Consider the following 26,587-nt stretch of genomic DNA (forward strand, 5'->3'; position numbering starts at 1 on the left):
TAAAATGACCAAACAGACAAATTTGCAACTTATCCAATATAAGATACTTCATAGAACATATATTACACAATATATGATGAAAAAAATGGGACTCTCTGACTCCGACATTTGTCTCCAGTGCTCACAAAACACTGCCGATACTTATCTTCATGCTTTATGGTCATGTACTCCAGTGCTGCATTTCTGGACTAAAATCTTGGAAAAGCTCGCTGATATATTAAACTGTAGGCTTCCTTTTTCTCCAAGATTGTGTTTACTAGGTGACTTAACAATAACTGAGCTACCATGTAAACAATCTCAATCTATATTCATAGCCCTTACTATTGCTAAAAAAATAATCCTTGTCAATTGGAAAAATAAACAATCTCTAAATATCGACCACTGGTTAAACTTACTAATAAATTATATCTCAATGGAAAAAATCTCTGCCTTAAATAAAAATCAAGTATCAAGATTTAAACAAATATGGTCTATGTACATAGAATATTTTAATCTCAATTTGGCAACTTAATCCTGCCAAGATTCTGCCTGTTAACGAGAGCCACCACATCGTTACAACTTCTGTTTTCGCTGCTTCTGTATTTGGTATTTTGTATCTGATTGTTTTTATTTTTATATAGTCAGGAACCTAGTTGCTGCTAGTGGGCTCGAGCATACCACACTATACGACGCTATACTCATTAACTCCTTAAGATCTATTTCTAGTGGGCACTAAGCATCAACACTTGGTGTTACTGCATGCTAATTAGTCAATTTTCTTGACGCCGTCCCCTGTGGTCGGGCGGGGGTGGTTCTGCCCCCCCGTTGTCTGCTCGGTGGCGGTTGCGTCTTGGCCGCTCCCTGGGCCCCCTGTGGGGTGCGGTGTTGGGGTGCTTCCCCTGGTGCCCGGGGCGGTGCCGTCCCGGGGCGGTCCGCTGCTCCGTGCCCGGCGGTGGGTGGGCCTCCGGTGTGCCCCGTGGTTCCCTCTCCCCTCCCCCTTCCTCCCCCCCGTCGCCTCTCCCTCCTCGCCTCCTCCCGCCCATCCTCCTCTGCCTCCCGGTCCCTTTTCCCTTGTCGCCCTCCCTCCTCCTGCCCTGCAGCCGCCCTTTCGCCTTCTTGTCGTCTTCTCCCCGCTCCCCCCCCCCCCCCTTCCCTGTCTGCCCTACGGCCCCTCCCCCTCCCTCTCCCTGGGCCTGGGGCTCCCTCCCCGGCCCGGGCGTCGGGCTCCGGGGGCCGGGCGAGGGTTTGGGGCCTGCCCCACTCCGGTAGAACTCCTGGCGCCCCGGGCGGGCTCCGGTGGCCGGTGGGCTGTCCGGTAGCCCTGCTGCGCTGGCTGTCCGCCCATTGTGGTGCCGGGTGGATGAGGTGGGGGGCGGGTGGGGGTGGGGGTGCTGGGGGGCGGGCGTGCCACCTACACCCGCCGGGTTGGGTGAGGCCCCGCTGGTCGCTCCTCTTACTCACTTCACTAGCTTGCACTATACACTTTGTAAATATACACAGAGGGCACACAACACATTTCTTGGTGGGGTGGGGAAGGGTGTAAACACCGTCTTCACCCTTCAACTCCCCTCCAATTTTAATGCACCTCACGTCCAAGGGGAGGGGTGAGTTGGGGCGGGGAGCCATCAGAGGGGATGGACTGCAGTGCCTGGCAGCGCTGTGGTCCCCCCCATTTGTGTCCCTGCCCCACCACTTTGTCCCTCCATTCCCTTTTTTAATGCACCACACATATACATATTCATTTTTTTGGGGGGGATACGGGTGTGTCGGAGTAGGGGAAATTTTTTCCCTCTGCTCCGACTCACCTGCTCCCAATTTTAATGCACCGCACGCACACACTTGTATATACACTGGGTGGGGCCACATTCACGGTGTAAGGGTAGAGCTCGCCAGTCGGCGAGCTGGCGGACTCAGTAACAGGGTTAGGTGTCACTAGTACTCTGGCGTGACGACCGGGGCCTCTCCCCACCGGGCTCGGTGTTCTGGTGTTCCGCCTTCTCCCCTGGTGCTTCCTCCTCTGCTTCCCCCCTCCCGCCGCTGTGCAAATCTCGCGCGGCTGGAGGTGGGGCGGGCACATCTTCCCTCTCTGCGCTGCTGCCCGGTGGCGGTTTCCGGGGGGGGGGGTTCTCGCGGGGGGCCGGGTTCGCGGGGGGGGGTGGCGGCCGTCGGGGGGGGCGGGGGGGGGCGGCTTGTTTGGGGGGGGTGGAGGTATGGGTGGGTGGGGGGTTGGGTGCTGGGGGTCGGGGTGTGTTCGGGGGTTTGGGGGTCGGGGGTGGTGGGGCCTGGGTCGTGGTGGATGGCGGGTTTTGGTGGGGTGCGGGGGGGTCGTGGGGGGATGGGGGCTGGGGACCGGTGGGGCGCTGTGGGGGCCCGCTGGGCCTCGTTCTGCGGCCTTGGGCTCGGGGGTGTGGGCCGGGGCTGGGGCGGGGGTGTTCCGGGTGTCTGGGTCGGCTCGCCGACCGGTGTCCGCTCGGTTGGCTTGGGGGTGGCCTTGGTGCTGCCGCGGCCTGGGGATTCCGGGGGGGGGGGGGGGGGGGGTTTGTGCTCGCTTTGCTGGACCGCGGTTGACGGCTTCTTTCTTTGGTGGTGGTCCTTATGCATGCCAGATCCGTCGCACCAGCATCTACTGAAACTCAACAGAAGTACCCTCTCCCTCCCACAGCCCCTTGAATCAGTTGGTGCTGGTGTCTGTGGTTCTCACTTTGCTTTATCTATCCTTCCCTCCTTCCTCTCTTTAGTTTTTCCTCTGGTCACTTGAGATCTTAATTTATTAGAAGTATGAGGTTTCTGGGGTTGGCATAAGACTCTGGTTTTGTAACCACGCAGGAGGGGTCTTGTTGGTGCTGGACTTCACTTTGATGGATTGGATGTACTGGCTTCTATGGATCTCACTCTGCCTTATCGATCCTTCCCTCCTTCCTCTCTTTAGTTTTTCCTCTGGTCTCTTGAGATCTCGCTAAATTTGCTGGAATTTAGAGGCTTCCGGGGTTGGCGTAAGACTTTTGTAATCATGGGGAAGGCAGGAAGTGTTTGGTCGGTGCTGGATTTCACTTTGATTTACCTTTCTTTTCTCTTTATTTCTTTTTTTTTCTGACCTTTTCTCTGGTCTCCTGACCATTTAAACCTCACGACTCTGGCAAGATTCTGAAGTACCTGGTTAAGGCGAAGGGTAATGGGATATTCATAAGGTTTTAGGTGAATGAATGAGTATAAATTTATACGTATTTGCACGCACGCACACGCACGCACGCACGCGCACGCACGCAAACGCACGCAAACGCACACACGCAAACGCACGCACGCACGCAAACGCACGCACGCAAATGCACGCACACATACACACACACAAAAAAAAAAAAAAAGAGCAATGATGACAAGACGTTGAATCGGTAAGACTACCGAATGAACAATTCTGAGCTCTTTAAAAAAAAAAAAAAAAAAAAAAAAAAAAATGAGAATCATACATTTTACTATGGGACGATTGGGCTACTACTCGCAACACAGTAAGCATCTATAAAAGTTGCTGCTCAGCCCAGACCAAAGTTGCATCCCAGGTTTATGTTCTCCTCTGGTCATGGTGATCCATCACGAGGTAAATGTGCTCACATTAAGTCCTTTTACTGACAGGACCGTAAAACTCGCCTGATTCATTTTCACCTCCGCTGAGACTGTGGTTGTAAAGATGGATTAGAATATCTATTACATATATGATGCAGTAATACTGTGTAAACGTTCATCACTTCCTGTTGAGTGAAGAGAACGGTTTTAGGGTGGGAGTTGTACCAACTTTATTATTCACAATATTTAGAGATGGACATTGTCTACTGTCTCATCGAGTGTCTTTCGACACTGTTACTTCTAAGCGGTGCAATTGTGCATGGCTCTCACCATCACAGTGCACAGAAACGTGCTGAACGTGCGAGCTTATCTTCATTATCATATTGAGTTTCTGCAACCGGCCTCACTTTATAGACGGATGTCCTCTTGCGGCTTTCAGCCATTTTCAAAGTATGCGGTGTGGTCGGGGGAGCTACAACAATGAATGGCTGAATCCGAATCTTAGCGGCTACATGCTACAAACACTCGCAGTGCGCATGCGCAACTCGGGACAAGCACGCATGACGTCGTTAGGCCAGATTGATTGACGGGATCGAGAACCAATCGTTAAGATGATCCACCCGGAAGACGCAGTGACAAAATATCCTTGAATACACCTTTAAGATTTTTGTCGTAAATATTGAGCATGTTCATTATTTAAGATTATCGGCCCCAACTGGTTTTGGACCCAATTATCGGGACAAATCCACTCTTAACACATCTCACATATAAAGATAATCTTAAAAGATAATCTTAAAAAGATTGTCGGGCGTTTGGCGTCCTTGGTCGGGAAGGGGCAATATCGGGACAAAAACAGCCCAATTCACTTTATGTGTGAACCAGGCTTAAAGGGGTTCACTCAGGAAAATTTTTAAATACAGAATGTACACACTTTAACTTTCTTTCAGTCTAAACATCTGTGTTTTTGTTAATCTTTTGTGGTAATTTCGTCCTAAACCCCCACCTCCCCAGCCTGTATTTTGCCATTTTGTGTTTGTTTTGTAAACAGCGGGACGTTTTAGTGGAAAGACAGTGTTTACAACCCTCCAGCCAATCGCAGAGCGGGGGGTGGAGTGTCGCAAACGGGGCCGGGCGAACCTGTCAGCTGCGTGACGTCACTCCCGCGGCAATTTGAAAGCATGCACGGATTTTTTTTTTCACTCACTCACTCACTCACTCACTCACTCACTCACTAACTCACTCACTCACTCACTCACTCACTCACTCACAGAAGTTTACGTGTGTGAACGAGTGTGTGAAATCGGGCATAATCCAACATGTTGGATTTCTTGGCCCGATTTCGCGCCGCGCAGCAGATTGACAGTGACGTGCAGCCAATCAGAAAGCGAGCCAGAGAGGAAGCCGGTGGGAATCCAAAATCAAAACAGTCATGAAGCAGCAGAAAGTTCGTGCTCGCGCTATTACACTCTTTTTATTATTATTATTTGTAATTATTTGTATATATATATTTTTTTTATACACGCACACACATTCTCCACAAATAAATGTGGTCTCCGGGTGGGACGCCAACTCGCGCCGCCAGCACCGAGCCGGGCAAGCGATGTCTCACCAGTGCCCATTTACACTCCTTTAACAACACCTTTTCTTTTTATGCCGCTTTTTCGGCTGAAAACCAGGATCGACTCATGTTGACGACTCGGAAGCCACGTTTAATCTCGAGAGGTTTTGCGAGACTTCCCGTCACATTCTTGAATGAACTCGGCTCGTGTGGAGTGTGTTGATTGTGCAGTGTGGCCGCACAGTGGGTACGTTCAAAACTGGAACTCCCGTGATTTTTTCTCTTCACGTGTGGTGTCTGTCAAAGATTGGAAATCGGCCGACAATTTTAAAATCTTGCCGTGTGAACCAGGCTTTAGAGAGAAGGATTTAATGAGTGACAATTGGAAGTTTCAAATCTGATCGAATGGCAGTGACGTGGGGTCCCTCAAGGGTCAGTCCTTGAACTACTTTTGTTCAGTTTCTGTATGTCACCCTTGGGTTTAACGCTTCAGGATACCAATGTTGTCTCTCATGGCTATATAGATTACACACAGCTATATTCATCAATTTCCCCAAAAGAGTTTAGTTCAATTAGCGTGCTGTGTCACTGTCTAAAGCAAATTAACAAGTAGATTGATCAAAATTGCCTTCAGTTAAATCAAAACAAAACTGGCGTAATTGTTTTTGGCAATAAAGAAAAGAGGGTTCTCGCCCTCTACTCATCTGTTACGTGTGTTCTTTTAGAACCCTAAAGGCTCATACAGATCCTTGCATGTAGAATGCATTGCTACCTGCATCCTACAGAAACATGCAGTAAACATCAAACCGCTGATCCATGAATAACTTTCCATGGGAATAATTCGGTTACATGAGAGCAACTCAAAGCTAATCATCAAGGGAGAGACCCTCTAAGGGTGTTGTGTGTGTTTGGTATGTCTGTTTATGGTTCTCACTGGGATTTGTGTTATTGGAAAGAAGGAAAGGATGTTTTTCCTGACTGGTACGAGCCTCTACATGTTGGAAACCCTATGGTTTACTACAAACACCAATTTTCTCTTGTCCAATCTGCAATTTCAAAGCAAAAAATGGTGCATATGAATTTTAATGTATTGAAATGATCCACTGCCAAACATTAATAGCATACAAGCAGGTGTATTGGAGCATGTGCCTCTTTCAACAGGTGCCAAAAGTTAACTGTTCTCTCTGATCTGTCCACCTGCCACCTTTCTGATTTGCTCTCACTTTCTCATTCCTTAGCTGTTTTAACAGCTGCTCTTTCCTACCCTCTCCTCACCCACTCTCACTCAGTCTTACTGCCTCTTCCGGCGCAAAGAATTTGTGAAAAACCAGCAATGGGAGGGAGGGCAGATAGAATTGATGCAAAGAATCAACATTCCCATGTGAGACTGATAAAAATAAACTCTTTTACCCCACATTCTCTCTTTCTCTTCCTTGACTGGGAGCAGTGGTATCTAAGTGCTTCCAGAGAAACGGAAAGAACACATCTTGACAAAAGCCCACGTGTGGCATTTATTTATGAACACTGATGCATCGCTCATAATGATTGTGTGAATGTACACATTGACAAACACAAGCAGAACACACACGGTTAATTTACGCCTGAGGAAACGCACAACAAAGCTTCATTAGTTCGGTACTGTATGTACTCCAGTGCAAAGATGCTGAAATGCAGAAAAAATCTTGGCTGCTTATTTTTACTTATTGCATACTGGTTGGTCTGATTGCTAATCTGGGTGCACCCGGGAATGTTGCGGATGCCGTCATTATCATTTTGCAGGATGCAGGCCTCGGGTACATCCCAGTGTCCTGAGATATTTTCAACCATGTGATTGAGAAATATGTTTGTTGTTTGTCTCTCCTGACTTCAGTTTATTCAGTTTATCCTTTCAGCTATTCAGTTCGCATTCCTTTTTAGAGGACTCAAGTATTTGTACAGTTTTGGACAGCCAATAAGTGAATGTTATGATCATCTAGCCGCTGTATGTTCTCATGAGGTATAGCTGGAGTCTCTACCAGCTGACTTGAGAAATTGTTGGATACATTCCGGACTGATTGAGAGTAGATTGCAGGACAGACAACCCTTTGCACCTATGGACAATTTAGTTGTCAGTGAAACATACATGAATGGTTTAGGAATGTATGAGGAGGCCGAAATAACCGGGGAAAACCCAAACAATGTCATTTCAACCACATCAGTCAGCTATGTTTATGTATACCGCAGAAAACAAAAACATACCACAGACATATCTAAGGCTTCAAAGTTTTATATGGAGCTCAAATTCCCAATACAGAGTTCTGTTTCAACAGTAGCCGGGTTTACATGGAGACTTTTTAGTCATTCCGAATGAACTCATCCCGAGTGAAGCTCTGTGGTCACCTGTTTACAGGGAACATTATCCATTCCGATCTGCTGTTTAAATCCTCCCCCGTTTAATCAGATCAGCCCTGCGGCAGCCGCGGGACATCGATCATGTGATTTATCAAGATGGAGTTAATTTAGCACAGTAGTTTTGATAGTGTTAACACTTTTATTGAAGCAAAATCGTGATAAAAACAAGTTTAAAGTACTTAAAAACTAGTTCTTCCCTCGTAGACAAGCTCTGGGGAGACGCCGCCATTTTAATGGAAACAACGACGGCATAACGCATTTATGTCCAGATAGAGCAAGAGCGTTACCGCACGCAGTCTCTCCATTCCGAATTAAGTGTATACATGACGCTCGTTCGGATTGAAGAAAGGAATGTACCACCCCTGTAATTCCGAATTAAATTCCATTCCGGTTCAGCCTTTTTATTCCGATCGAGGTGTAATTATGAAGCATTTTCATTCCGTTTGGCCGTTTGGATTCAGTCGAATCGGAATACATGGCTCCTTGTAAACCCGGCTATTGGTGCTTGAAATTACCCCACGGAATGTTTATAGACAAGAGGATTTTGCTGCTATTCACAATAGGAATTTAAGAAATAAAAATGTGAATTATATAAAAAGGAAACCAATTGATCATTTGTTATATTGGCATACTGTTAATAAAACCCTTGCTTAATGTCTGTGCGATTAACCTGTAAAAAATGCTCCTCAAATTAGAATGTTGCTCCTCAAATGAAGTCATTGATTAGGATAAGTGCTCCTAAAAAAACAACAAAAAATTGTTTTTGTTATTTTGTAGCCTGCCCTGCGATTGGCTGGCAACCAGTTCAGGGTGTACCCCGCCTGCTGCCCAAAGCCAGCTGGGATAGGCTACAGCACCCCCGCGACCCTTGAGAGGAGCAAGCGGTTCAGAAAATTGATGGATGGATGGATGGATGGATGGATGGATGGATGGATGGATGGATGGATGAATATTTTGTACCTTGCTGAAGGCTTTGTTTTGCCAGTTAATTCACATTAATTTTTCAATTTCCAATTTGGATTATTTCCAGTATTCCCCAGTTTAAATTCTCATGGGAATTTAATCTGAAATTTTCCACCCATTGACAGTCTTAGCACTGTATGTCCTAGTACTTCTGGCAGTACATCCTATAAAACTAAAGAAGCATCTCATCACTCTTTGGCAGTTAACATCTCTTTTGGCTCATAAAGCATATGGATAGTCATTTACTTCTAGGATCATGAATTCAACGGCCCACGGTGAATTTTCATACGGGAGTGCATTTCTTTAATGCTGTCACCCAGTTTAGGCACTTTGGCATCACCTCACAGCATGATTGTTGATACAGTTGGACCTTAACTCTTGTTTAGGTAGCCGTGGGGTACCGTTGTTATCTTTCCTCCTACGCCACTGACCTTCTGGCCTTCAACCCTCACTTCTAAAGATCAGTCAGAAACTTGTCTGGTTCAGCTGCATATGGGTTTGTGAGAAAATTCAGTATGTATCAGATAGTGTACTTATATTTAGTGAGAAACTCATACTATGGAGGCAGCGGGCGCTTTGTGATACTTATCTTAATGTTGCATTCGTACGAGGGAAGCCTTTGTAGTCGTACGTAGCTGTATGCATTCACGCTGGTTGAGACCCGCATCATGTATTGACCTCTAGGGGTCAGTTTTTTAAGTTCAGTCCATCACATGCCGCTGATAATGTTGGATTGGACCATATGTCATTGTCAATGAAAAAGTACCTATTAATGCCTCACTGTCCAGAAGAGAATGAAGTCATGCTGTTCATGCATGTTATTTATTGATGTGTAGTTATTAGTGATTTCAACTGTGTAGTGTTGAATCTATGATATCTATTTAGTAATTTATCCTTTGGCATTCATGTCTACATACTGTATACTTATGGCTACTGGTGATACTGTTTTTATATGCAATGCCACTGACCTTACGTTCTGCTTTTAGTCTCATTCACTTTGAATAAATAGAATGCTTTCAATACATAGAAATCATTTTTTAATTTCATTTGTATTCTCATCTACGTAGACTATATATAGATAGGCCGACATGTACTTTTTTTTGGTATGCTACAGTTCACATTCACATCTGCATACATAGTAGGGATGGCAACTTATTTTCAGACCACAACCAGCATAAATATCCTGAGTAGTCTCCGATACCAAGTACAGATACCACTAGTACTTTTGATAGATAGAAAGAAAAAAACCACAGATCATTTTAAAGAATTACTTATATATCCCAATACAGCATTTTTCCTCAAAATGTTATGAAATTAATAATTTATTTATCGAATTTCTACTCCGTGATTGCAAAATGGCCACAAGTGCAATCGTCCAATGCCGTGAGTACCAATACCTTAAAATAAGGCTCGGTATCTGCCCAGTATCGATGCCAAAAATCGGTACTCGCCCATCCCTAATAAAAAATATAATAGTTTATCCATATCCCGCTTGATCCATGCAGTATACTCTAGTATTAATCTCATTAATTCATATACATACATATATATACATACACATATATATATAATATATATATATATATATATATATATATATATATATATATAAATATATATATATATATATATATATATATATATATATATATATATATATATATATATGTATGTATGTATGTATATATATATATATATATGTATGTATGTATGGAGAGAGAGAGAGAGAGAGAAAGAGAGAGAGAGAGAGAGAGAGAGAGATGTAAGGATAGATTGATGATGGTTCACACTGCTTGAATAAAACAGTGTTTTTCTATTCTTCTCTTGTTTTCTTCTAATGAATCAGAGACTGCTGACAATATGAATGATTCATGATGTCATAAGATGTTGTTCTCAGGTTAAACCTGCTCATAATGCTGCTTTTCAGGACAGCACAGTTGTTAAATAGTGCCCCAACAGGGCCTAATGCAAATGAGGGTCTCATTGAGAAGCGCGCAATTAAATAAGCAGGTTGGCTTCCGCTGTAATGGAGACATCACTGCATGTGGGCGTGCTTCTACCAACTGACAGCGTGTACTTTTTAACTGACGGATATCCACACAGGTATCATTAGCCATTTACAGATGGCAGTGTGAACATGTGCGTGTGTGTATGAGCGTGCACATGCGTGTGTGTGTGTAATTATGGATCTCCCAGTGCTGAGCGAGGACTATTTCTCTTCGAGGGTAAAGCCATCTGCTTTAACAGACCTGCACCATTCATTCCAAACATAATTGCTGCACATTGTGGAACAGAGGGGGGAAAATGACACGTGGGAAGAGAAGAAATAAATGACACTTGGCTGGCAGGGAATCGGCATCTGGCACCACTTTTCACGACGGGTACACACCGGCACACAGAGCTTTGTCATAATTTAGGCGAAGATAAGATGATGAGAATGAATCTCGGACAGACTTGTGCAATGAACAGTTGTGTCGAAGCATGCATACATGGCAAATGAATCTGCTACAGCCACAACAGCATATTCGGGCTAGATAATGATCCTGATGACTTCACGGGATTTGTTCGTCATTAAATTGTGCATGTGTATCTGAAGATGTTAAGTGTACAGTATGTTTGTTAACAGTTGGGCCCAATTTGAGCATTTTTCCTCCGAATTATCGAATGTCCCTGAAAGATCATCATAAGTGATGTGGTGTGGGGTGTGTTCAGAGTGATAATATTTCTCCCCTTCCCTTATACATTCGGAAAATGTATATTTGTGATGAAATCCTGAATTTATGTACACACATACCAACAATCTGATCTAATTTCAGCATTTTCCTTTTTCTTGCGATCAAAATCAACAAAGTCCAGATTATCGGATTTGTCTGAAAGGTTAATCTGTCTGATTATCCTGTGCTGTGCAACATAGAGTTGGACTGACTCAATGATTATTAAATGAAACATATGAAACATAATGATATCCAATCAGTAAGCTCTTACTGTTGCCTGGACACAAATCAAACAGCAACTGGTTGTGTTAAATGTGATAAATATAATACCAAAAAAATAAAAAATAAAAAAAATTAAAAATAATAAAAAAAACAAAGAAGAAGAGGTTACCACCGCAAACTCTTATCTTACAGGTAAGAAAAGAGTTGTTTTAGTGTCTTCTATTCCTTCTTCTTACTTGTTATTTGGAATTGACCAAGTGTGGAGAATATCAGGATGATTTTAAGAATGTGTTTAGGGCATCATGAGTGCATAGAACTCACCTTTGTATGAGAGTTTTAGTCGCGGGACATTGGCCTTGGTCTGCTGGGCCCCGTCGCCTCCTTTCCGAAACAGAATCACGCCACAGGCCAGCACAAAGCTTCCCCAGAGAAGAGAGCCCATTGTCCTGAGGTGAGCAAGGCCAGCGGCGTCTGTCTTCTGCACACCTCTGGCGTCCTTCTACAAATCTACTCCAAAAAGTGTCCCTGATTTGTTGAGTGGGTCAGTCTGGACTTAAAGAGCCAGTTGAAAGCCAGTCCAAAAGATGTTTGGCAGTGGGGGTCACAGGTCACCGTGACTGCATAAAAGCCGGTCCCAACAACAAGCCCAAGGTGAACTTATTAATGGAGGGTGGAGAAGCAGCAAGGTAAAGCGGCCATCTGTCCTGGTCATCACTAAATCACCATCCACGCCAACTGAGGGTAAACACTGCCCTGTTTGTTTTCTGCTCTTAATCCTTAGTCGTCTGTTTTGAGTTCTCTCTTTTATCCACTTTTTCTCCCTTCCAAATCTCCTCTTCCAGTTGAGCTTGCACAGCTCTGTTCTGTCCACGCTGCACAGTGCAAGTGAGCACAGCTGAGGCAGACAGTGTGCACACAGTCAGGAAGGCAAAGAGAGAGTGCAGTGAGAGAGAGAGAGAGAGAGAGAGAGAGAGAGAGAGAGAGAGAGAGAGAGAGAGAGAGAGAGAGAGAGAGAGAAAGCGCACGTTAAGGTTAGGGCAAGGCACACACACAAAAAAACAGTAAAGTCTAAATATGGAACATGAACCCTACTGTTTATTGTTTTTAGGGTTTGACAAGGTTTGGAAATATTTTTTAACACCCTGCGTTCATTACTTGAATACACAATATTAAATGTTACATTGGGTTTAGTTGGCTGCGGCTGATTCCTTCTTGCGTTTATTGAAGTGACAATAATCTCCACATTATTTCACTGGCCACAACCTGCGATTAGTTTTCCTATTTAATGGTGCAAACAAAGTCTGGACAGTGTCATACATGTGCTGTCACCATATTGTCACGCAGCTTGCAATAATGTCACTATGTCATGCAGTCCAACTCACTTGACTATTTGAGCCTGTTCTTAAAACGGCGACATTCTCTGCAGCACTGAGATTCTCGGGCAGGCTGCTCCACAAACGCGGGCTGTAAAAGTGAAACGAGGCCTAGCCATGAGAGTGTCGTGACTTTGGGAAAGATGAAACGGCGAGAGCGAATGACGTCAGCTCTCTCGGAGGTTCATAGTTTATGAGGAATGATTTTAAAATCGGTGGATTGATCGCAAACTGCTCTACATTAATCTCTGTAGTATTTGGTTGCAATACCATTTCGTGGTCACCTGGACCTGCAGCTGGACAATAAACTGGACTGGTCTCCCAACTGTGACTCAGTGTACAGACAGTTACAGAGCAAGCTGTACTTTCTTAGAGGACTGGCATCTTTTAACGTCTGCAAAAGGATGCTGCAGATGTTTGGTCATTTGGTGATGGGGTGGCCAGTGCACTTTTTTATGTGGTGGTGTGTTTTGGGGGTTGGGCACCAAACAGGACACAGGAGCTGGACTCCGTGGCAGACAGGAGAGCACACTTCAAACTGCTCTCTGTCATGGACAGCAGCAGCCACCCACTCCACAAGATGGTGGTGGGGCAGAGGAGCAGTATCAGTGAGAGATTAATCTCACTGAAATGCAAGTCTGATAGATGCCGCAGGTCTTTTCTTCTCAGGGGCATAAGACTGTACAACGTCACACAGAGAGGAGGGGAAAGGAGGAGCACTGTGCAGTATTTTTTAGTCATCTATGCACTATTTTTTTTAACCCGTGTATTGTTTTTTTTTTTTAAATTATTTTATTATACTTTTTATTATTATTATTATGAATATATTGTGTGTCAGATGAAGCAGCTGGATAATTCAATTTCTCATTGGGATTATTAAAGTGCCTATCTATCTATCTATCTATCTATCTATCTATCTATCTATCTATCTATCTATCTATCTATCTATCTATCTATCTATCTATCTATCTATCTATAATCTAATCTAAGGCGGCTGCAGTATCTAATGAGGAGCCAACACTTTCCAAAAGACCTACAAGTCGCAAATCAGTAAAATTACGAATGTTACCAATGTCTCTGACTCTGAATTAGGGATGGGCAAGTACCGATACCAGGTATCGGTATCGAGCCGATACCAGCCTTTTTTCAAGTACTCGAGTACTCGTGACGCAGACGAGTACAAGCGACCGATGGCAGAGAGGGAAGACGTTAAGTGAGTCCTCCTTGCCTGTAACTGGCGCTAGCTTGCAGCAGTTTTTCACCAAAACTTCACCGGTTTGGAAATACTTCAAAATTGTGAATCCTAAACTAAAAGAGCATTTTTGTGTTTTATTTTGAGCGTTAAGACTATTGAAGAGTGTCTGTCATGGATGAGAAGCCTTAAATTTCATTTAAATGGACTTGAAAAAGTTTCCTTAAACTGGATTTTGAACATCTAATAGATCCTTTCACTTTGTCAATAGTGTGCCCTTAATGTGTCACCATGTGTTCTCTTGCCATACAATGTTCCTTATACCAATTTTCTGCCCTTTGGAAAACCGGCTTGCTTTCATTTTCTGGTATTCAGACTAAAACATGACTTCTTCATTAGCTTTTAGATGAGAGTCTGGAATTTATTTTATTATTTTACTAAATTGACTTGCATGTGCCTGTCATTAATCCTTTTACTGCTTCCATTAATTTCCATCTACTTCAAAGTGTAACTAAAATTTCAAAGGCAAACAATTGTGTGTATTTTGACAGATACAAACAAGATTGCCAGGGTAGTTAAGATCAGTAATTAAGTCAGTACGTTCTCAATTGTATCTCTTGGGTGCAAACTTGTGTTCTAAACTTGACAGAGGAACAACCTTTTTACAAACAAGATGACTCTGGTGAGTGAAACTAGTAAATGTCCTGCCAAATATACAAGTCTATTGGTCAGCATAAAAGCTAAGCACACTAAAGCCCAATTCACACTGACTGCGGAAAGGACGCGGTGTGTTTTCCGTATGGCTTCCGCACAGCTTCCGCAAGGACCGCAATTCACACAGCGTGCGTTGCGTGTCCGGAAATCTGCACCCGCCAGACCACAAGATCACGTGGGGTTCACGCTGGAGAGTTGAGTTCACGTGATAACAACCGTGTTTAAAGAGTCCTATTTTTTCAACAATAGCCACGCTTGCCTATTGTCACATCAATATGCTTTTTGGACATTATTTCTGGGACTTCTACCATGGCTATTCTATCTATGGGTAAGTACGTTTTGTGTGTAAATAGTGTTATTTCGTCATGTTTAATTGATTCTTTTTTGTCTTAAATGCCTGACTCATGTCATACTATGAGTTCGCAAGTGGTTTTATTTTGAAATATACCGGATTTACCTTGTGCGAGACACCCGACTTCCTGTCTGGCTCGTGTAATTTCCTCAGCTTCATGAAAATCCCCATGAGGCGTCTGGAAAAAAATTTGAACGCTTGCGAAAACTTTACACATCGCCGCATCCCTTCCACGCCCCAGACGCACCGCACCGTTGCTGGTGTGAATTAACACGTAGACTTGAATGCATTCTATCCTTGCAGTGTCCGTACGGCCGCCGAAAACGCACCGCATCCGTTCCGAAGCCAGTGTGAATTGGGCTTAATGCTGCTAAATGCTACTAAATTGCATGGCAGTGAAGTCTTGATCAGTCACTTGCAACCGTTTCAAAGTGAATGCTTACTCAGCTGAGATCAATGGATTAGTGATGAGGCCGATGAATCCGTGATGTAACTCTTAAGTAAGTCGGTAACACTTTATAATAACTACCCATTATAACTAGTTAATAGACCATTAGTAAACTGTTAATTAATGAGTTATTAATGACTTATTAAATGTTTGTTAACTGTTTGTTAAGGTTTTAAAATGATGTCTATAAATAGTAAAAAAATTATTTTTAAACTGTTAGTTATTGAGCTCTAAATGACTTGTTAACTGTATAGTAATTATTCATAACTATATTTTATAAATTAGTAATACATCGTTAACAAGCTATTAGAAAATTACTTACTAATGACTTGATAAGTATTACTTCATAGTTTGTATAGGTTGTTAGTAAATGTGGAGTAGTTGCAACTTTAGAATAACGTCCCAATAACATAAATAGAGTAATAACTAATATTTAAGTAGTAGATTAACTCACTTCTTTACAGCAGTTGTTAATAGTTTGTTAACCATCTACTAATACTATACCAGTGAAACTTTGTAGAGGAGCACATGAGTGGAAAAAGTTCAATGGTACGGAAAATTGATATTTAGGCATGGTAAGGCATAGTAATTTTATATTTTAAATTTCACCTTCAAATTCTGTACTTTCAACTTGTTCCACCTGTTTGTTGTTTGACAAAGTTTCATAGTTATTAGTAGATGGTTAACATCTACTATGTAAAGAATTAGCTAATATATAAGTTAAATATTAGTAAGTAGCTAATTTATACTATTGGGATATTATCGTAAAGTTGCAACTGTTCCTCATTTAATAACAGTTAATAAATGAGGAATAGCTACCACTTTAGAATAACGTCCTAATAACAGATATAAACTATTAACTGATACTTAACAAGTCATTATTAAGTAATTTACTAATAGTTTGTTAACTTAGTCTTACTAATTTATAATATATAGTTACAAATGATTAATATACAGTTAACAAGTCATTTATAACTCAATAACTAACAGTTTAATAATGACATATTAACTGTTTATAGTCATAAGTATAAATCCTTAACAAACAGTTAACAAACATTTAATAAGTCATTAACAACTCATTAATTAACAATCAACTAATGATCTATGAACTACTTATAACGGATAGTTATTATAAAGTGTTACCAGTAAGTCTTATCAGTTACATCTGGCCGGTGATGGCACCAGTCAACCTTTCAACAATCACATGGGTAATAAAGTTAGTTCCAAGAATCTTGTTACGCCATTTTCACTCTTAAGGACTGTGAGATTGACTGCGTTGTAAAGTCAAGATTCGGACACAAACCCTCAAAAAAACATCAATGTTGAATTAAAACCTTGTAATGTAATTTCAGAGATTTTTCATCAAACATGGTTGAAGGAAGTTATAAAGTTATAAATATTGAAAGACTGAAAACCATGTAATTGTGGAGCTATATCCATCCATCCATTTTCTTGACCGCTTATTCCTCACAAGGGTCGCGGGGGGTGCTGACGCCTATCTCAGCTGGCTCTGGGCAGTTGACGGGGTAACAACCTGGACTGGTTGCCAGCCAATCGCAGGGCACACAGAAATGAACAAACCTGTGCACACACAAGCACACCTGGGGACAATTCAGAGCTCCCAATAAACCTGCCATGCATGTCTTTGGAACGTGGGAGAAGAGCGGAGTACCCAGAGAAGACCCACGCAGGCACAGGGAGAACATGAAAACTCCACCCAGGAAAGCTGGAGCCTGGACTCGAACCCAAGTCCTCAGAACTGGAAGGCGGACGTGCTAACCACTCAGCCTAGAGCTATATCATTAAACAGTTTTCCACCATTTTGGTTTCCCCAGACTTTTTTTTTTTTTTGGAGGCATGGCTAAATTTGATATGGATGCCTGTTTTTTTTTTATTTTATTTTTTTTATTTTTTTTTATTTTTATTTTTATTTAAGTTTGCCAAGGTTGTTAACACGCTGGGTGTCAAATTCACAACACATTTATTTTCATTGATAGAAAAGTAAAATGATTATGATTAACCACACCAACTCATTTAGCAGCATTTTAAACAATACAAGCTACTAGCTGGCCAGATGAACACTCTTAAGTAGTGAAGACAGATTGACTAGATACTCCATCATAGTCAAAGGGGGAGTTCCCTGTCCTTTCTCTCCCAGCGTGCCAAATGTGATGTCAATCTTCCTATAAACAGTGAGCCCTTAGTGAGACCATTCCTCCTGGTGTTGCATGATAATGACGCCAGCGACCATAGTGGTGTTCAAGACCCTCTACCGAAGTGGATCTGTGGGGATAAAGAACCATCAGACAGTGGGAGGAGAGCAGAACTAATTCAGTAGTGAGTGGATGAGGCCTGGCCGTTATGCTAATGTCCGTTGGGAGCCAGCGTCACGCCATCGTCTCTGCTTACCCCTGTGGGATTTTCATCACTATGCCAGGGATCTTGTAACGCAATCTGCCATTGCTGTGGAGCAATTGTTGTAGACAAATTTGGACTGAATGGGATGCTTGAGAATGTACCCGACTAGTTCCTCTTCCATGCACTTTGCATGATAACTATAGGTTCCTTGATTTGCAATGGAGTTCCGTTCTTTTGGTCGCAGTGTAACCTAAATTTGTACACGTCTTTCAAGAAAGGCCGAAGTAAACATTTCAATGAAAAACACAACAAGGGCATAAATCTAAAACAAATAAAAATCAGTAATTGCATGGTGACTAGGACTGTGCGCAAATCCAGGGTGATTCGAATGGTGATTCGAAAGAGCATGGAAAAACAAATATCAAATCGAAATTTTTGCACTCTAGTCAAAAGGAAGTCTTGTAATATTGTTGTTGTTTGTACTGTCCCTGTTATAGAGAATTCAGTGTGTATGACATTGGTTAAAACGGAGCCTCAACGTGGAAGTAGGTTCCTACTGTCATGTTTTGGTTCTGTGGGGGTGGGATTTTGTTTTCTTTTGGTGTTTTTGGTTATTTGTCATGTATTCCTTGTCTCTTCCCTTGTCTCGTTATGTCTAACCACGTCCACCTGAGCGTGTCTTCCCTTCCCAGTGTGTTGACCAATCAGCTCCCCAAGCCTCTTGTATCTTGCCCAGGTGTCTGTTGTTTTCTCATTACCATGTGTATTTAGTTACCCTGCTTTCTTTCAGTTCTTGCTGTTACTGTTACTGTCTAGTCATCCCATGTTGCCTTCCATGCCATGTCTTGTTTCCCTCCTGTTTTTGTTGCTTTAGTCTATTTTTTGGCTCTTGTTAATTTTGTTATTTTCACAGAGTACCTCGTTTGCCTTTTTGTTAATTAAACCCGTTTTTACTTGCATCCCTGCCTTGCCCTGTTTTTGTCGCCCCCTGTATTTGGGTCCTGCCTCCAACACCCCTCCCCCAAACATGAAAACCTACTACATCCACCATGTTGCCTCTTATTGTTTCTCTGCAAAAATAAGTTGAATAGAACAACTATATTGAATATCTTTTGGGTTATTCCCAGCTCAAATGATGCACAGTGTTTCAAGGAGGGCGATGGCCTCAACACACCTTACAGTTGAAACTGTCTTGGCCTTCATTCTGGTCCGTCTCAGAGTGGTGCCTGTCAATACCCATTGAAAATCAAAGCCCCACCAAACACCCCGCCCGTGTTCACTTAAAGTACTGCCCATCTCTGCACACATGTTGACAACACAGTGCTCCCCAAGCCTCAGATCTTTCCTCTCTACCTCCCACATACAGTAGGCCAGTCCCCCAACCACTCCCTCACATGCGCCACTGAAAAACCACTTTCTCCATTCCACCTTTTGTATGGCATGCCCCCCCTCTCTGACCACCACCTACTCACTATACACGCATGGGGACATAATCCTCGAAATGAGAGGATTTGGCTAAGCAAAAAGAACCACAAGCTTCCAGACAAGCAAATGAACCACATTTGCCGCCCACCTACCCTTTAGAAAACCAGCTTACCCCACGCATCCACGCACCAGCTGGAGTTCAGATTAGCCTTGTTGTGGGGACCTCTGCTGCGGCAGGTAAAACACATGAAACATATTTATCAAGTTCAAAGCCCACATTCCAGTTGGTTGAAAATTTGTACACGAAAATATCTCCTCAAAATTGATACATGAGAACTATGTATTATTATTATTATTATTATTATTATTATTACTACTACTACTACTCCCTATCGTATCGCAAAGGTTCCTGTTTCACTCTTGAGACTCACAAGGTCACGTACACGAACATTTGATTGTGATGCCACACATAGCGTTGAAAATGATTATTTTGAATATATGAGCATGGGATTGGTATGCCACACAGCTTTGAAAATGATTATTTTGATTAGATTATAGTGGGATTACACCACACATTGCTTTGAAGATGATTATTTTTACAACACAAGCGAGTGATTGTTACACCACATAGCTTTCAGAATTAATATTCTTATGAAACAAGTTTGTGATTACTCCACACATAACTTTGAAAATGGTTATTTTAACCACATCTGTGAGCGAATGTTGGGCCACACTTAAATATGCCTCAAATAACCTTATTGCTTTACACGAAAATTTTAATATGTCTCATGCAGCCGTCCACAAGTATTTTTTTGTGTATGCATTTTTGCCTGTGAATCAGAAGAATGACGACAAGGAAAGACACTCCCTTCAGAAATAATTTCACCATTGCAGAAATTCCACTACACTTTGCACCTTTATCCCACTTTTCCAGCATTGCTTTAGACAAGCTATGTTTGGCTGGCGACCAGTTGAGGGCCTAGCCTGTCTCTCATCTAAAGTCAGTTGGGATAGATTCCAAGCACAGCCACATTCTCGTGAGGCTAAGCAGTACAGAGGATGGATGGATGGATGGATGGATGGATGGATGCCTTATGCAAGCCTTGCGGCAAAGTGGACTTGGGAATGTCCTGCCTTTGGTGGTAGTATCAGATTGTGTTAAGGTATCATCAATGCTGGGATAAAGAGGTGAAGTTTAACGTCACATTATCTTTTCCAGTCATGTTGTCTCAGTCATACCAAATATTTGTCACACAATGCTGATGTTAAAGTTCACACATTTCTTATAAGTCCTACTTAGCAGGGTTCTGTTTGAACAGCAAAGTTGGATTAAATATTGTGTCAGTTTCTCTGTGTAAAAGAGCAAACACAGGTGCTGTGCCACCTATGTTACTTTAGCTCTACTTGCAGATTGCTGGAAAATTACCAGATCATTCTCAAAACCCCAATTCCGTGTTAGGACAGTTTAAGCGGAACAGCGGTATGACAACTGAATGAAATGGCCAATATTTTGTCTTTGTGCCCATTTGTGGATAGCCTACTGTCAACCTCAATCCTAAACAAGAACGAAGAACAATGTGTTCCTTTCTGCGGCTATTGGGTTCCACCAAATGACAGCAATGATGTACTTTATTCTACGTGTTATTTGTCCTTGTAAACCTGCTGTGATGGGAGACAGCTGTGTATGCAGGCATGGATGAAAAAGGAGGGCATGTATACTACTTGCAAACTGCTGTGCTAACCCTTCCCAGTCGTGACCAGCTCGCCCCAGGCAATCTTGACAACATGCGACAGGAGAAACACGTGCACCTTAGTGCTGCGTGGCTTTTGTGGCTAACTGGGACAAAACAAAACAAGACCATAACTTATCTAACATTTCTGTCGTTAAAACAAATAGGGGCAAACTCGTTTCCACGCCAGCTCTTCAATTTGAGACGACACGCGAGAGTGGCACATGCACAATTCATGACTACATAAACCACACGCTGTTGGTTATTTACTGTTTCGTAATGAAAAATGGATGAATACGCAGCAAAGACCTCAGAGCCATGAATTAATTACTACCAAGGTTGAACTGTATCAGCTCCAACACTGAGCTAACCACGCCCTCGTTATGGTGGCCACATGCTCCATGATAGCGTGTGAAGGTGCAGGAATACGTTTGTATGTTAACCCGAAACATATTTGTCATTTTATATAATTCCAGGACATGTACTGGCATTATCCATCAATATTTCAATTGCTACCTGATTCTCATCTCCATGGGGATCAACAAAAACACACAAACTCTTATTGACTTGGTTGCAGTCGCCAGTGGCGGCGGTTGTGCTCGTACCCGCAGCCTGGCTCTACTTTCCATTCTGTGGGCTATAGTGACAGCAATATTCCTTTCAGCAGACATTCCAACCACTTTAGATCCAACTGCAGTAATAATATGAATATATGTTGATAAATGGATATTACCAAACCCTTTCCGGTTATGGCAAGGGAGATATGTTCAGTTTTTCATTGTAGTACTGTACTGTATAATTCCCGTCTGTTGAGCCAACCGGTGTGCAAGCCGCACCCATTAAATTTAAAAACATATATGCATGTTGTGCCTACTGCCCAGAGCCAGCTGAGATAGGCGCCAGCGCCCCCCCCGCGACCCTTGTGAGGAATAAGCGGTCAAGAAAATGGATGGATGGATATGCATGTTGTATCATACACTTATTACATATACAATTATGTTGCCTTACTCATACTGCAGCACAAGTGTTTTACATTTCGATTTGATAGATGTCAAAAAATAGATGATAGTCTCTAGCAAACTAAACTAGAGCTAACCTCCACCAGTCGGAATTCGGTCCACAGATCAGATATAAAATGCATGCGATACTGCTTTCTTTGGTTTTGCCATGCATAATATACATTATTAAGGAGCTTCCATTGTAAATTAGCAATTAAGCTAGTGGACTTATGTTGGGCTAATGATGGCGTGCTGCTGTAGTACTTTGAAGGAAAATTCATAACATTACAAGACTAGACTAATATGTTGATTCACAATTGAGAGACTTTTTTTTTTTTAAAGAGAAATTGTGCACTTAGTAGAAAAGTACTTTATGACTACACACTGCCGATGTCTTGTTCACACAAGTAGACTTTTAACTCTGGGCGTGAAACAGAAAAATGTATTTAAATAGTGGGTGGAAATGAATCATCAAGTCCTCAAAACCATTATTCATGCCATGTAATGGTATTCCTTTTAGAAGTAGACATAACACTATATCTTCTCAGCAAACATGACTGGATATACTGGGTATCCCCTTCCACAAATAATGTGGTTGTGGTGGAAGATGCACAGTAGCTACTGTTTCTCCACTCTTACTCATACTCGCCTATGGTCCCTACAAATTCAGTCTAGTATTAAGAACTAATTTCAGGCGCATGTAGTGGCATGTTAATGAGCGCAAGCAAGGTTCATGTTCTTTCATCAGACAAGCTGTGTCACCACTTCACATCAATTGCCATGGTATGCCCTGTCGCACTGAGGGGATATACATCATTAAAAAGCAATACCAAAGTCTCCGGATCACACTCTTGCTGAGTCTTTCCTTGTGGGTCAAATTGATTGCTGTGTCACTCTGCATTAAAGCCACCCTTCAATCCTGGCGTGTCACTAATTTGAAAACAAAAACCCATGACTGGTTGGGTTGATTGATTGATTGAAACTGATTAGCAACTCCAGTTGACATACTTCCTCTATTTGATTTCTAAATTTTAAATACCGAATGTCTTTTTCCGTGCATTTTAATGCCATTGATATTTCTTAACTGACCCCAAATGTGCACCCAATCAGCATCCATAAAGCCACACCACGTGTTTCGAAAGCTAATGATGGAGAGGATTGACCTTGTCGAGAGCCGCAGAGTCTGAGGGGCATCATCCATCGATTCGTGGTCATCTTTTTTAATGTGGCTCCTGGTGTTAAGGTGAGGTCAAAACAGAAGGGCATCTATCTACTGTATGTGGCTGCAACCTTCTGCCAAGATTTATACCCTCACCAAGAACCTTGACTCACATATAAACCCACTAATCTTTGTGCAGCCTTGGACTGTCATGTATACTACCGCCTTTAACTTTGTGAACTGGACAAAACAAAGCCAAATAAAAACTTGGAGGTCCCGTTCTTCCCTTGGTATAAGCCAACCATCCACCATACCATTTTTCTTGTAATATCAGTAAGTCTGTGTTCACACAGTAATATACTGTGGTAGGATTGCTGTACTGGTACCTTCTTTGGGTCACGTGTGACTGCCGAAATCTGAACTATGGGCAGTTGAGCTCTCTGTCCACTTATGTTTGACTATGAACACCACACGGAACAAAAATACGGACCAGACTTAAAATGACTGCATTATGCACTGAATAAAGTAGACTACACTTTTGACTTTCATTACATTCATCTAAAGTTCAGCAAAAAGTTAAAATCCACAGAATTCAGGATGAATCATACAAGCCTATTACAGAGAACAAAATTGACCATTTTGTGCAATCATTCATTACTAAAGTTAATGTATAATTTCTTCACTTGTCCAATATCCCATGAATGGTAGAATGCATCTTATTCTTTAAAGAGATAAATATAGATTTCAAAGTAGGCTATAGGGAAAACATTGCAAGCCCCTTGTAAATCAAACTCAGGAAATGTAGCCTCGACCAATTGTCTTGAGCCTCAAAGGGTGAGTGGAGATGAGGGGTGGGTGATGGTCTCAACAAGCATTACCTGAGGGCCAGAGGCATCTTTTTAGCTGACTGTTTTGACTGAAATGAAACTAGAAAGGAGTTATTTTTCAGCCCACATTGACCCGTATAACAGACACTTCCTCTCGTTGAGACTTATTTGAAGGACCAAGTCTCAGCAACACGTGTTTTATGTTTTTTGTTTTCAAATATATTGTGAGGGTCTAACTTCTTTGAGGCCTTGAGGGGGAAATTGCACTAATTCATGATGGGTAAATTGCAGGTCACTTTTAACTTATTGCTAGTGATGCAGAGATGGGATGCAACACTCTCTACTCTCTACTGTCAAACCAGATGTTCTTTTTTCACCTTATTTTAACACAATTAGTAACACCAGATTGATTTATAATCAATTTACCATTTTGAATCAAGGTTAGATAAATGCTTCAAAGCAAATATTTAATCAATTTAAACACTGCTTACAGAATGTGTGCTTCTTATGTAATGTGAAAATGATTCTTCAAACCACAAAGTCAAGAGCAGGTCACTATGCAGAAATTTGTTGTTGTTGTTGTTGTTGTTGTTTTTTTCTTCACATTTGTAGACAACACCAGCAGCATTGCTTTAAATTCATACACATCATATTACTGACGAGTGTGGGTATCAGCTGCAAACTTAAAACTCGTAGAACCCTTACAACCTACAGGAAGAGAATCAGGTGTTAATGTTTACGTTTTTAGACCTGGCTCTGGGAGAAAAGCAGTTTTATCCGGAGGGAAGGGGCCAACAACACAAATTAGTGTCTGATTACAGTACTGATAACCACTTTTTGTGCTTCTTCAATGATTTTGAGAGCCATTGCAAATTTGGCAGGTCATGGCTTGTCCACTGTAGATCAAATCCTCCAACACTTGAAGTAACCCTTGGTTCTTGTTTCTGTATCTAGATTCTCAAACTCTACTTATCCAGTCTCACTTATCATTCCCTTCCCTAATCTCTACATTAAAGCACTTGGCTTGTTTTGCTTGGGTGCCTCATTATGGCACCCAGAAAGTCTTAAGTGACCTATGGGTGGACACACATGAAGCGAGCCTTTGTTTCCACTGAGCGGACACATTGTAATAATGCTGCCACTTTGCACTCTAACCCAAACAAAAGAAAGCAAAGAAAACTACACTGACATCCGCAGCCTTTCTATTCTGGTGCATGACCCTCTTGGGTCCTACACACCATAGCTATGCCCTTACTATTTGTGATCACAACAAATGGAAGTGAGTGCCAAACCTGCCAGCAAGACATGTCACGGTGGAAGGCATCGCTCATGTCTACTTGGATCATGCCACTCTACCGTGATGATGCCATGTTTGTTTCACTACCTTTCGAAATCCAATTGAAGTGCTACTCGTATTCAGACTTGCAGTGACTGCATCACAGTGGAAAAATGTGTTGACATTGAACGTTGTTATCAAGTTCCTTTGGTACATGTCCCTTGTCAAATAGTGCTCTGTCCAACATACAACTTTTCAAGGTTACGATATATATGTATATATATGGATTACGGTGGGGTGGCATGGTGGATGACTGGTTAGCACGTCCACCTCCCAGTTCTGAGGACTCGGGTTCGAGTCCGGGCTCCGGCCTTCCTGGGTGGAGTTTGTATGTTCTCTCCGTGCCCGCGTGGGTCTTCTCCGGGTACTCCGGTCTCCTCCCACATTCCAAAGACATGCATGGCAGGTTAATTGGGCGCTCCGAATTGTCCCTCGGTGTGCTTGTGAGTGCGGATGGTTGTTCGTCTCTGTGTGCCCTGCGATTGGCTGGCAACCAGTCCAGGGTGTCCCCCGCCCACTGCCCAGAGCCAGCTGAGATAGGCGCCATCACCCACCGCTACCCTTGTGAGGAATAAGCGGTCAAGTAAATGGATGGCTGGATGGATTGATTGATTATGGTGCACTTGCATACACATTCACTGATCCGCTGCCATTAATGTGACGGAATTCAGTTGTAAACTGAGGACCTCCTGGAAGCTGAACCGCCGTTTAGAGTGAATTGTGGAATTTTGCTACTGCAGAATATGGATAGATTATGTTATTCAGATGTGGATGAACACGAAACACTATGACCATCTCAAACAAATGGCCTGGAGAATGACATTTATGGGGAGAGAGCACCGTTACAGACACAATATCTCTCTCTCTCTCTCTCTCTCTCTCTCTCTCTCTCTCTCTCTCTCTCTCTCTCTCTCTCTCTCTCTCTCTCTCTCTCTCTCTCTCTCTCTCTATCTATTCTCTATCTCCCTCCACCCCCTCCCCCCACCTCCCTCCCTGAAATAGTATTTCAAAAATCTGAAATCTTACCTTGTGTAGTACAAACCTAAGCTACTATGGCTCCATTTGGCAAGATCTTTGTATTCTAGGACAATTTTATGGCCTTTAAAAGAAAAAAAAAAAATGTCTTGAAATAGTTACAATGTATGGCAGCTTTGAGTAAACTGAGGATCATATAATTATGTTGAGGCCGGGGCCATGTGTCCCTCCTTTTTGCAGTTGATATGGTCACCCTAGTCTACAGTGTATGGACATATGGATATGTAAGCTAATAAATAAGTGAGTGAAGTAGCT

The 26,587-nt window shown here is 42.5% G+C and overlaps 1 protein-coding gene across 1 annotated transcript in view; it reads right to left on the minus strand.

Annotated features, from left to right (window-relative positions):
• sema3ab (sema domain, immunoglobulin domain (Ig), short basic domain, secreted, (semaphorin) 3Ab) overlaps window positions 1-12,287 on the minus strand; it is a 36,907-nt gene extending 24,620 nt beyond the window's left edge. The window contains exon 1 of the mRNA XM_077515725.1: window positions 11,707-12,287. Within this exon, the coding sequence (XP_077371851.1) occupies window positions 11,707-11,827 (121 nt within the window). The 5' untranslated portion in view covers window positions 11,828-12,287. The remainder of the gene's footprint in view (window positions 1-11,706) is intronic.
• Window positions 12,288-26,587: the final 14,300 nt, after the last annotated feature.

The sequence above is a fragment of the Festucalex cinctus genome, chromosome 3, assembly GCF_051991245.1.
Source record: "Festucalex cinctus isolate MCC-2025b chromosome 3, RoL_Fcin_1.0, whole genome shotgun sequence".
Classification (NCBI taxonomy): Eukaryota; Metazoa; Chordata; class Actinopteri; order Syngnathiformes; family Syngnathidae; genus Festucalex; species Festucalex cinctus.